A 13,904-nucleotide genomic window follows, 5' to 3' on the forward strand; every position below is an offset into this window, starting at 1 on the left:
CCTTTCAGTTGGCACAATTTTCAAAAGTGGGTGAGAAGCTCAAATTTGTCAGAAAAACTCCACATATCACTGCAGGTCTCCAGGGACCTGATTAATTCCCCTACCCCCCCCCCCCCCCCTTTTTTCTTTTTTTTAATTGGAGCTTAAGGCTCTAAACCAATTAAGTGGCTATTCATAGCACACAATTTAAGGTAGGAAAATTAGTTGATTATATCCCACATTCACTTGATCAGGTTTGGTTTTGAGGTTTTATTGTAACTAGAAACAGCACACAAAGAAATTAAAGTAGGTCAAGAGCAGGAGTTGACCCAACCAATGAAAAACCAGTGTTGGAGTCCTTGGATCATTAAAAGGGCTGAAGCACTTGGTAATCCTGGGATGCTGTGGGACCTTCCCAGGTAGGGCTGATTCAGCATTTAAGACATTAGGTGCAAAGAAAAACTCAGTGCTTTGTTGCATTTAAAGAAACACAAAACATCAATTTCTTCTACAGTAATTTAAAGAGTGTTAAAAAAAAATAAAATTAAAAAGTTAAAGAGTGTTTTCCTTTAGGATTGATAAATCAGCAACACAGGTAAGTAGTGGCAGGCACACGAGCAATTCCAGCACATGAAGTTCTATTTCCTATTATTCACAACATTTTAATGCACTTTTAGAGGTTATATATGGCTAAAAATCAAAAGATTGCAATTTTAGAAGTGAATGAAATTATAGGAGGACTTTTAATCCTATTAACATTAATATTTTTACCTCACATTTTACTTGGGTATAGTATTAAAAAAAGTAGCAGGATTCACTTCTATATTGAAAGAATTAAGAACAAATCAACTGTAACTGAGAAAATGTTTTCATGCAACTTAAACCAACTCTGAAATCCACCATCTTTAATTTCTGTGGTTTTTCCACAATAGAGCTAGTTCCAAATCACTTTTAAACAAAACTAAAATCAGGTATAATATATATACAATGTGAAAAAGGAAAAAAAAAATAACTAATGCCTCTTTGGCCCAGAAGAAGGAAGTCATTTAAGGAAACTGCTAAAACCCTCTGTTATGGCTGCAACTATATTCAGGAATAGCATGTATGTAAAGCCTTAAAGAAAAGGAACCCACCAAAGACCTAAAAAATAAGGTGATCCTAACAATCATTATCTTACATGGAATCACATGATTTTTTTAAGGTTGGAAAAGACCTCCAAGATCATGAAGTCCAACCTTTGATTGAACACCACCTTGTCAATTAAGCCATGGCAGTGAGTGCACTGACTGCTTGGGTTTTTGTTCTTGCACACTTCCAAGATGGCAATTCCACCACTTCCCTGTTCCAATTTTCCAATTCTTCACCCCTCCTTCAGTGAAGATATGCACACAACCACACAGAGCACAGCACTATCTGCTTAGGAGTCATGCAAGACAAAGAAGCAAATAGCCTAAAGTGTTAGGCATTTTCTAGTTGGTTTTATGTTTATTTGACTGAACTAGGACTTGGCTAATGTCTTGGGGAAATTTCAGGTTATATAACTGAACTTTGCAGACATGCCAGCATCTGAAGAACACCAAGACACCTGGTATTTAGAAAAAGATGTAATGTAAATCTAGTGGCCTAGATCAAAATCCTGTCAGTGTTTCAGCAATCCCAGCAACAACTGAAAGCAGAGAAATCTGTTAATTCCACCAAACTTTGCATTTACTACAAAATACCATCAATGCCATGAGAATGTCCTGAAGCAAGGGTCCAAAACCCACTGATACCACACAAGTACTTTTCCTTCTACTCCAAGTTTCTCAACATCAGCCTCATTGAGCCCTTTGCTTTGCTTTGGGGTGTTTTGGTTTGGTGGAGGTTTTGGGGTTGTGGTTTCTGGTTGGCTGGGTATTTCCTGGGGGGGAGGCAAACTCTGGAGACTTCCAGACACGCTACAAGAGGTTACAGTGATGTCTAAAGTTCACAAGATAACCATGCTGTGGAGGGTTACTGACTCTTCCATTACCACAGATATTTAATAATAAAATACTGGGTTTGGACACAAGCATAGACCACGTCCTACTCACATCCATTAATCTGAGGTGAGTTTTTTTGCAGTGTGGAATTCCTACATGGCAGTCCCTCCTTTGTACAAATGCAGGATTCAGCTCAGCTGCAGCACAAAGAGCAATACTGCATAACTTATGCTGCACTTGTGTTTTAAGCAGTGATGTAATCCCTCCATGGAACACGTGTGTAAATGATGAAGTGCTTGCTATGGGATGCTGAACCAGCAGGCACAACTCTGAACTACTCACAGATTAACCACTCCTGGGATATTTTACTGCTAGAGGTTTAGCTTTAAAAGCAGTTCACACTCCTTTCAAAAAAGATTGTATTGACAAACTGAATTGAGAAAATTAGGTATTTTTGAAAAGAGAAACAAATTATCTAAAAAGCCTAAAATCAGATTTCTCAGAAAGCCTATGGCAAAAAAGAAATAACCTGGCATTTTATCTGCACGCTTTCCTAAGGCTGCACAGCCTGACACCACAGTTCTTTGTTCTTTCCCTCCCTGTTTTGCCTGAAAATAAACTACTTCAGCTTCTATCACAGTATTGGCAAACAACTGAAAGTTGATTTAAAGGTCTGAAACGACAAACATTTTAGCTCACTCTAGATATCTAAGGCAGTAACTCACAAGTTCGGCCTTGAGCTCACTAGGCAGTGGCATTTGTTTTAACAAAAGAGGAGGCTTTACCTTTTATCACAATGCCTCCTGAACAGGCAGAATGCTTCCCTTGCACCTAAACAACATTCCAATAAACCAGAGTGAGGTTTTACTGATTTGGCTGAAGTCTCTCTGGTTATTTGCCTCAAGCATGGTATTACAGATATTAACTTCACTGTGCATGTTACCTTCACAGCTCAGGATGCAAAGAGCAAAACAATCACACTTGGCTTGCAAGATAATTTGCAAAAGGCAAAGTTTAATGAAAAATAATGAAACCAAATTGCCAGGCAGGGAATGCCAGCAGTGCCCAATGCCAGTTATTGCTGCCTTCCTTCCAGTGCCTTCAGTACCACTATGTTTCTTGCTAGTCTCCTTGGATATGAATTTAACATGCTCTGTACTTGTGCTGGATGTAAGCTGATGAAAACCAGCATGTAGGAAATGCTTTCATAACAGAAACCAATTTAAATTTTTTGAAGCTATTAAAAAGGGTGAAAGAATTCTTAAAAAGTAAAATCTATTGGAAAAAAGTATGAATAGATTTTTATTGACCAACTTAAAATGCATCAGTGATAAGACAGGAAAAACAGAAAAAAAGCAAAACAAAAAGTCACAATGCCAGGAACAGCAAATAAGAGAAGAGGTAAAATAAAGTAACAGCAGCTCAAGAGAGAAAGAAAAGAAATTGGTTATTTCAAGATATGACACAGATAAAAAAGAGCTGGAGACTACAGAAAATACAAGAGGAATGAAAATAGGGGAGTAAGAGGATGAAAAAAGAGCAAGAGAAGTCCTTTTTAAAAGTGAATGGTGGGAGAGACCCCAGAGTTCTACCTGCTTTGCAAGTTCAATTTATCTTGCATTTCCCCTTAGCATCTTTTTTAACATCCTAAAATATTCCCTGCTCCAACTCTCTGATCATCCTTCTGCTTAGAGCCACTATGTTTTCAAGAGCTGAAGGGATTCTTATGGTGGCTGTTCCTCAAAAGCTATTCCAAGCTGCATTCTGAGCATGCACATCCCACAGCCTCCTTATGGCTGTTGGAATGCAACGGGACGCAGGGGTATGGGGGAGGGAGAATTTAGAAAAAAAATGAGTAAGGAATATAGATGAACTCCCATGTATCCATTTCCTAAAGAACAGCTTCAATTCCCATCCACAAGCACTGCTGCTGGTTAACATGACATTGACCTGCTTCCAAGGCATTAAGCAATCCAGATCCATACAAACACATGGGGAAACATATGGCCATGTATAGTTAGGGTTCAGACACCTAGCAAATGAACAAGAACTCCCCCTCACCATGGCTAGATTTCAGGGCCAGGCGCCCTAGTCCCCCATGTGAGCCCCAATGACAGCACAGCAGAAAGGGCTGGACAACAAGAACAAGACAGGTCAGTATTTCAGAAAGGGAGAGGGAAAATCCCATTATCTTATGCCTGCTTGGAAAATGTTTGTGGAACTACAGCATCTGACCATTTAGGATTTGGCAATCTACTCATGCTTTCATACCACTGAATAATCTTTAAAAGACAATTAACAGCATTCCGAAGGAACAGTAACCACAACAGAGTGAAACAGCATGTTGAGAGCCAAAGTTATGTCTCTCAATTTGGTCTTTAACTCACCAGACCAGAGAAGATCCCAGACCTCCAGAACATGAGGCTTTGACAGACCCTGAGCTCTACAGCACCAGTGCAAAGCAGAGCAAACCGTGCCAGTGCCAATTCTTTCATTACTGATGGAATCAGTCGTGAAGAGCTTTAAATTGTTCACTTCCCTCCCTAAATCCTTAATGTTATGGGATCTCTTTGGCAACCTGAACAAATGGCTTGCTTTAAGACACTGTGGAAGATTTATATGTTTGTGTATTTTCTAAACATTTATTCCAAAATGCTTTAACCCTCCTCATCACTAGAGTAAGGCTACAGCATCTGGTGTTCATTAAAACCAGGAAATTCCTGTTTTGCCCTTATGAAACTGTTGAGAGTTGATAATAGTTTTTTTTTAATTTAGCTTTGTGATGAGGTGTTTTAGAAAACACATTAAATAATGAATTTGAATTAGCAAATTTTTTAAATCTGCTTATGCTAAATTCAGACACTAGTCTTTTGCAATTCAAAAAACCCATCAGAAAATATTTATCAAGTGTAAGTTAATGAATTACTATTATGATATACTTAAAATATAGAATTTGGACTCATCAATTTAAAAGTTCTAATCCATATAACAGAAAATAAATTATACATAGGTTCACAAGTCATCTACTCCTGGTGCTTCAGCTTCACTACAGCACATTTTTTTCTAAAAGATGAAGAAAAGAATCTGGATCTTGTACAGAACTTATTCTTCATATCCTTGCTGAATCTTACCATGCACACCTCATCTGTAAATTTCAGTACCTTTGTGTTTCAATTCAAAACAAAACATGCTCTGCCCTTCTTGATTTAGTACCAGTAGTGTCTAATTAAAACTGTCACCAGCAGTGAGAAGAAAGATACCACTGAGCCCTGAGTGCTTCATGACAGACTGACCAATATCACAGTAAGAAAAGCACTGCTCTCCCCTAATGACTGTTTTCCCCCTATATTGGGAGGAAAGCCGTGAGTGACCTAAGGCCACAACACACAGCATGTGAAGCTGCTGAAGCCACAGGCAGATTATATTGCAAAACTATCAAAAAATCCGGGATGTCTTGGTGATGACTGGTCCAGCGTAGGGCTGGGGTAAAGCACTGTCCATCCCTGGCTGCTGCTCCCTCAAGAATGACTCAGGCACCCAGCTCCAGCCAAGGAGGCAGGCAGAGAGAGCATGTTCTGAGCTCAAGTCCCCTGAGAGCCAGCCAGTTATTTGTTGCAGGCTCTCCTCTCAATCCCAAAATGTCATTAAGTGAAGCTAAGAGTATGTTAACCACTTGGAATATTTACCCCTCTATAAACAGCTGCTGTAGCTGCAAACGGAAAGTTACAGAATTGCAAACAATTGGTATTAAGTGTAAACAGCTCGTATAAACTACACCTTATTTCACAAGAAATAGGAACCTCAGAGTTAAGGGGTTCTTTGTACACATGCTGTGATTTAATATCTTAGGTGTGTATATACACAACCCAGCACAGCAGAGCTGGCCAGAGAGTGCAAGTCTTAACTCTAGAGCCACCCTGAAATCCACAGGCATTTGAAACACTTTTTTTTTAATAGTTTAGCATATTGCTATAATGTCTTGTTTACAGCCCATCACTATCTCGCTATCTAAAGTTTCTTTTGGCACAAAGACTTTCCAGGATAATCATTCCCACTGCAGATAGACTCAGTATGCCCAGCTGGAATATGTGCTCCCTTTCCTCAACTTTTACTTTTATCAGCTCATAACTCTCAGCTGTTTTATTTCCTGTGGTACTCAAATTCATTCCATGTACTGATAGAGCTTCACCACCTTATCTTCTACTTGAGGTCACTAATAAAGAGGTTAAATTAATTTAATTTAAAGCTGCATCTCCAAGCATCAATGCAGAAAGCCAACCACACACCTTTTACCCCTCTTTTCTTGGCCTTTCATTCATGCTTTTCTTCTTCAGAACTAAGCCCACTTAAATTAGGGGGGAAAAGTTACAGGCACACCAGTTTATTTCTTCTTTTCCGCCCTCAGAAGAAAAACAAACTCTTGTGCCTCAGCTTGCCGAGGAGCACTAGGTGTGCATCAATTCACAGCACGCCAAGGAAAGGGTACACAGAACTCCCCAGGTTTGCACAGAGACCTTGTCACTCCTGCATTACTATAAATGTTAGTTCCACATACTAATGCCTACATACAGAACACCTGCATTTTCCCCAGTCTTAATTCCTTCCCCATTTAAGCAAGATTCTTTTTCCATGAAAGTGGGGAAAAGAAAAAATGAAATCAGTTTGGACTTTAACACCATGTGGGAAAGTACCTCAGAAACAATCTCACTTTACACCATAAAAATTTTCTTAATCCTGCACCTTTCTAAAAAGATCATTTTTCTCCCCAAGAGATGTTATTCATTTACTAAGGTTAGTTTACACCTCGACCTACACACTCTACATAAAACATAGAGAGAAATTACCTGAAGTTCATTTTCTTGGTTTTTAAATATGTATCAGCCTGACAGAAATGCATGCAGTGTTCCCAATTGCATTTTTTATGCAGAAGAGAAATTAAGTGTTGCTTTCTATCTACTCACAGCTATGACTCCTTAAGAACAGGACAAGAAGGTTTATTTCAAAGAGAGATGTCCAGACTCTGTACTTGGTTCACACTAATAGGCTGGACTTTCAGAAGCAACATAATTTAAAACATAGCACTGGTCATTCCTAAGAAACAGCTCCACTTAGGTTTCCCAGAGAGCCCAAAAAAGTGTGCAGGCTGCCCCTGTCAGGGACACAATGAGTATTTACTGTTCTGCTGGGCTTGGCCAACTCATCTTTGTACTCTACAGAAACAAACACAAAACCCCACAAAACACCCACTCGTCTAAAATGTTACTAGAAACACTGGCTTTGGCTGCTGTAAAATAAAGAAACTGTTCTGATTAGATACAGAACCATACAGCAGAAGGCACACATGCTAAATACAACAGTTTTGATTAAATAAATACTCACAGAATTGCAAGCTCCTTAAAATGGGTTGGTGTATCAAATACCTACATAAAGCCAAGATAACTTCAACAAGAAATTTCTATAAGAAACAGCATGCTGAAATGGAAATATTTCAGGTGACCAGTATTGATGCGCGACTCTAAAAATCCAATTCTTTATTCTGTGGTTTTTACTATGCTAACAACCAATCCCACCCCATAATAAGAACAAAATAAAATACCTTTTTTCGATTTTGCTCCAATCTTCAACTTTGATGGCCAAGCAATCTGTGTATTTGTTTCTTCCATAATCTATTAAAAAAAAAAGCATTTTCAAAAATTGAGTTTCATTTTTCTCCTGCAAAAGCCTACATTCATTTTCTGAAAATATGTTTACCATTTTAAAAACTGTTAAATATTATTACTTTTAAATAGCATAAGCCGTTAACTGCTTCTCTGGTTTTCTTGAGAACTTTTGTCTGTTAATAAGCATGGCTGACTTCTGACCATTCAAAAGAATTCCACAGAGCAAACCCAAGATGCTCAACAGCTTCCATGAAGTTCAAATGACCACTAATAGCTACAGCAGACTCCACATCCATCTCAGTGGGAGTTTCAAACCTTTACAATTCAACACCAATATTTTTTCAGTAACCTTAAAATGGTTTTTAAGTAAAGCCTATCAAATTTAAATTGAGTCTTTTTGAGTCTTCATAAGTCAAAATATATTGGTTTGCTTCATCTTTACCCAAAAGCAGCTTTTCATTATAAACTCATCCAGACTCCAGAATTTTTACTTTCCAGTTTAGCAGGTCAGAGCAGACGTTTGACAGCATTTATTTGTTACGACACAGTGTGTAACCTGTCTGTACATCTCCAACCAGCCAACAGTGAAAAACTACGCACACACTCCTACACTGTGAAAACCATGCAGTCATTTAGCTCAGTGTCAGCTCTCATTCTGCTGCTGCCCTGGGCTGAGTGAAAATTCCATCAGCCCTATTACAGGCAGATTATACTGAAATTTCATCCTGGCACAGAGCTGCAGAGCTCCACCAACCCATTTAGTTGTAACACAGGAGAAGGAGCTGCCTGACACCAAAGGCTTCAGACAGATGAATGGAAATGCAGCTCCTAGAAATGCTGGGCATGTCTACTGAGACTAAAGGACTCCTCTTTTATACCAAGATCTCATCAACAAGCAAGGTGAGCTCATGGCTCTCATAATACTTAAGATGGAATGAAAACAAATAAAACGTCAAAATAATTAGGAAAGCCACTTCCAAAAAGAAAAGTAATGCATTAAGAAAACAGCTACAATACCAGTATGTTTTCCATAACAGTATAATTCAGAATTAAGGCAGATTTCTCTAAAAGTTCCTAATTCTTATCTTCTACATCCAAATCCCAAGGACACCACAACAACTTCCAGATTAGCATGCCATGTGGAAAAACTGAAAGCGTCAGCCAGACTTCATTACACTATATTTTTGGTTTCAGCACTATTGGATAATAAGTTACAGCTGAAATAAAACATTTCCAGGAGGGTGAAATTCTACCAGCAACATACATATACTTTTCACTCTTTTTCAATCCAGATGTGAGAAAAGCTGTTTCAAAGAATTCACTTGTCTCTGATAAAAGGCTTTGGGCGAGGATTTTTTTTTAATTGTGCAACAGGCAGTGAAATACACAGAAAATTGGAAGGCACTAGCTAAAAGGAAAAGGGAGATGCTAAAACAAAGAACGGTGCAGGACTGAGTTATAGAAGATCCAACATGAAAGGAACCACAAGAGAGGAGACAGAAGAAGAATGCATGTCATTCAAGGCAAGTGTTACATCCCATCAGTTCTTTACCCTCTCAATAAAGGTTGGAGGCTTCTGTCTTGAATAAATTAAATCCTCCCCGTTTCTTATGCTAAACTAAAATAAAAGGAAAGCCCACAACTTCACAGCTGCACATTCTGGGGACATATGAGAAAGATGCATATAAGATCTTCAAAGGAAAAGCAGTCTGACTGCCAGCCACTGAGATTTGGCCATCTACTATCCTTAAGCTCTTTGTAATGTTAACAATTGCCACATTAGACCAAAAAAGACAACCCAGTTTGGTCCCTACAAAGATAAGTTTATCTCCTACCCTAGACAGGCAAAAAAAGTAGTCAGGATGCATTTAAATGAATTATATTTACTGAAATATCAAAATGCTCAGTCCGTGCTGGCTTTCGACTCCAGGCTGTAATGTTACAATAAATCAGGACTTTCCTAAGAACACTTAAAAAAAATTAAACTACACCACTTACCTCTTCAGCTATCATTGTATTTAAGTTACTACTTATGTATTGTGTTTGTTATAGCAGCAGAGTGCCACAAAGCTCTGGAAAACTTGGAACTGAGTTTTTATGAGAGCAGTTAAACTTGAAAGTAAAGATGATATTGAAGACTGCACAGATCACTGTTGCATCAACTTTTTGTTTCAGCCTTACCATTCAAACTCCGGCAATTTTAAGCGCCCAGATTTTTTTTTTCCCTGAAAAATCTGGAATGATTCCATGACAACCTCAAGTGCATGTTGCAATAGAACTGCTTCATTTGTGAAAACAGCATTGTGCCACATACCCTGAGAACAGGGGTTCTGCTCTCAAATGAAAGAGAACTCACAAGTGCTCCAGCTATAATACATGCATTCCAATTGTATAAATACTTGAGTTACATAACATTCAGAGGAAATTCAGCCTAGGGATGACTCAGAGTTCATGATCTCTGCAGAACAGCACCTCTGCATAGCTTCCCTTATGTCCACACAAAATAAGAGACTGAGTGAGTACTAATCAGTGCTCTCCTCGCCTTGAGGGATCAACTGACCAAAGGGATCAGGCATATCTGTCAGTAAGGTTTATTCCCCTCATGCTTCTCCTCAAAATGAAGGAAAACCTAAGAAATTGTCTTTCTACAACTTCCCTTCCTACCCTTTCCCCAAGTGTAATTGTAGTGTGTACAAGCCAAAATATGCAAGCTATTCTCAGTGGAGAAAAAACAGAAGAGGAAAAGACACTGGAAGACACCAGCAAAACAAATCAGACTGTACTCTGACCCTGAAAAAATTGGCTCCAGTTGCAAATCATTGGGCCTTCAAGAAAAATAAGTCTAACTGTAAGGCAGTTGGAAGACAAGCTTTTGGCTTCCTTGTATTCCAGCTTGAAAAGTTTATAGTTTAAGCACTTTGGGGAGTTTTTACATTAAGACAGTAAAAACTTATTTTTTCTTATGCTGTATTTTTTGTTTAGCTGATTTTGGATGGAAACTGGAATGTCCCGAATGCAACAAAACCAACCAACCAAAACTCCCCCAAAGCCCACAAGTATTTCAGAATTCAAAGGAAGTATTTTACACACAGTGGATGAACAAGAACAACATATATAACAGACTTTCTTCACTTAAAACAGACACATTAAATTGAAGTATTATTCTTTATAGTTAGTGTTGGTAAGATACCTATTTCTGACCTTCCCACCTTTGGGATCTGGGCATCTTGGCCTTTTCTGCCTCAGGTATTAATCACAGTGAAAGGAAAAATGGGTCAGACAGGAATCTGCATCTACTAGTGGGTCTCTGTAGTTTCCCAGTCTGAATTCCTTCCCCACTTTTCCCCTTAAATGAGATTCTTTTTCCACATAAGTGAGGAAAAGAACAAAATTCAATCAGTTTGGACTTCAATACCATGTGGGAAAGCAACTCAGAGACAATCTCACTTTCCACCATGAAGATGTTATGCCTAGTCTTGGAATACTTGGTTTCACAGACTTTAAATTTTCATCTTGCATCTTCATCTACCAAAAAAGCTGTGAGTCCCCTCAGTTTGTATGCGTTTACAGCTGTATAAACAAATTTATTCTTATGGTTTATTTGAACCGTAGAATGTAACTCAGATGAAAATTAAAGGAAAATATATTTCCATAGGACAAGACCTGAAGTCACAGCAGACGTGTGAAATTCTGCATGGGGTGATCCTTAGTTCTTCCTCTTGCAGTGCGTAAGAGGTGATGCAGCACAATCTGAGAGGATAACTAACCCCTGAACATCACTTTTGGCAGCAAGAACACAGAAATGGGTGTAGCTGGAACCAGAATTATTATATTTAATGGTTTGTTGTTTTTTCGGTTTGAGGGGGAGGAGAAAGCAAGGCAAGAACAAGGATGGGAAGGAAGAATGAGACTCAAAAGAGGTTTGTGTGAAGTTACCCATTGGGAATTCAAACCCCAAAACTGGTGAGGCCAGCGAAAGCACTTGCATTGCCAGAGCACATCAGCAGGGCAGCATCAAGGACTACTGGTTTGGTGAGGAAATTTGAGGAATATAAGACTTAAAGAAGAGATTACAAAACTTAGACCAAAGACTGGAGCAAGTACGCAGCTCTTGTGGAAGTCTGGCCAACATTTTGGGTACAGCAATGGACTTGCATGGCAAGCCCTCTTGTGGTTTCTTTCCCCCTGAGGTGATCTACATAAGCTATCCAGTCAAGAATTCACAGTTTGTCATATGCACTACTCAAAGTTGGACAGTACAGCCTGACCCCTCTGCGTAAGCACTAATTCTGCAGGTAAGGACAAGGGGCTGTTCCTGAGAAGCAGCAATGGCACATGGCTCCAGGCACTCCACATTCCCGACTACACTGTCCAGAGCTTCCAGTTTGTGCTCCTGTGGCAAAAAACCCCCATCTCCTATGCAGAGAACCAGAATTAAAACCATAAAATACAGAAAATGCTTTAGTAAGTTTGCTGTGACTGCAGTCTGCCAGTACTGACAGCACACATGGTAAGGGCAGTCTGTTTAAAATACACAACCAAAGGATGCCCAGGGAGGACAAGGATCAAGCTCCACTTGTGCGTCTGTACAGAAAGGAGCAGTGGGACAACAGAGCCTTCCCACACACGAGGACATGAATGCCTGTGTGTCTTCAAGGGCAGGGCTCCTCATTTTACCATTTTATAGTCCTACTGTCAGAAACCCAGACACATTTTCAGAAAAAGGTGACTGCTTCGCTAGTCCTTCTTCCCTAGTTTTACTTGTATTGGAAAAAGGTAATATGTAAATTATTTTAGACATTACTGTCTGGAATAAGCAGCATGGATAAGGATCAGGACTCCCATATGTTTTTGTTCATGCTTCCACTGCAAGTCATTTGCTTCAATACTGCAGGAAATCGATCTTCACCTACTCACTTGTCCATCTCTGTTAAACTGATTTTTATTTCAAGTTTTTATTAAACGTTAAAATAACTATAAAAAAATTGATGTATTTCTGATTGGCATAAAAAGGGAACAGAAGGAAATCTTGCCTGCTTCCCACCTGCATACTGCTACACAGTGTCATGTCAAGCTAAGCAGAACACCAGCAACATCTCCCTACAACTTCTGAGGGCCAATACTTTTGTGCAGACTTTGAGGCTTCCCCAGAGCAGCACACAGGCTGCTTGCTGCCAAGGACTAATCCCAGCCCATACTGACTCTAACAAATTTACCATCTGCACAAAGTGTTCACAGCTATTCCTGAAGAACTTACCACGAATTAAGGAAAGCATGTGCAGGATGAAGAGGTCCTGAAGCTAAAATCAGAGGTCAAGGTTACCATCACAGGCAATGTAAAATATTCATCCTTTTGATCAATGTGTATCAAAACTTTTATACTAAATACTAAAACTCATGAACAGACTATGTATAAAAGAAATAAAGGCATCAGAGTAAAAGACATCAGTTTTACAAATGAAACTTTCAGACTACGTAAAAGCTCTAAATCACTAAAGATGGAATTGGGAAAGCTGCCTATATGGATATGGCTTTGGAATTTTTATTGTTTCCATTTGCAGTAAGGGTTTTTTAGCCTAGAAAGGATGAGAACAAATGCATGTATACGCATACACACTGCATCTTTTTTAGCCTTCACTTCACCTGAAAAGAACTAAGATGGTTCTTAAAACAAGGGTCTTGTTTCAGCAAATATTGCAGTATTGTTGCTGCATCCAAAAACTACATGAAGTGAACCTCCTGCAACAAAAATGTTTACAGAACTTTGTACTTAATTTACAAATACAGCAAAAAAAAAAAAAAAGTTGAGAGTAAAAATCAATCAAATGCCCTTACCTATGGAGAAACACTGAAGACCTTCACTTAATTTAAATGTTTTTTTTACCCTCAATATAAATATTAGTGAAGGATCACAGGTAACACTTTTGTTTTAAATACATGACAAAGCACAGTTGAAAAAAATATTTAAGCATGCAAAAAATTTATCTATAGAAGTATCTGTCTCTACAGCATTAATGAATTACACAAGTAATATAAAAAATCCTAAGAAAAGTATCACTGAAAAATGAAGCCCCACAGAACACTGTTCAAAACACCAATATGCATCCAAATCTCATCTCTGAAACCAGTAATTCTCCTCCTTACAAGCCAGAAACCCAGTGTATATTCTTGAATTTTATCATTACCATAATTGTCTCCTTAATATTATTTTTTTTCCCCAAGGTAAAAGTACAAACATTTCTGAGAAGGAAATCTCTCCTCTATTCTGAGGGAGGGTTTATCTCCCAGAATGAAAAGCACTGAG

The 13,904-nt window shown here is 38.7% G+C and overlaps 1 protein-coding gene across 2 annotated transcripts in view; it reads right to left on the reverse strand.

The window, feature by feature from the left end:
- The window catches only part of BICC1 (BicC family RNA binding protein 1), an 89,700-nt gene that overhangs the window by 36,619 nt on the left and 39,177 nt on the right, over positions 1–13,904 (reverse strand). For both annotated transcript variants that reach the window (XM_038140274.1, XM_038140275.1), the window contains exon 3: positions 7,537–7,606. In XM_038140274.1, coding sequence (XP_037996202.1) covers positions 7,537–7,606 — 70 coding nt within the window. The remainder of the gene's footprint in view (positions 1–7,536; positions 7,607–13,904) is intronic.

The sequence above is a fragment of the Motacilla alba genome, chromosome 6 (genome assembly GCF_015832195.1).
Source record: "Motacilla alba alba isolate MOTALB_02 chromosome 6, Motacilla_alba_V1.0_pri, whole genome shotgun sequence".
Classification (NCBI taxonomy): domain Eukaryota; kingdom Metazoa; phylum Chordata; class Aves; order Passeriformes; family Motacillidae; genus Motacilla; species Motacilla alba.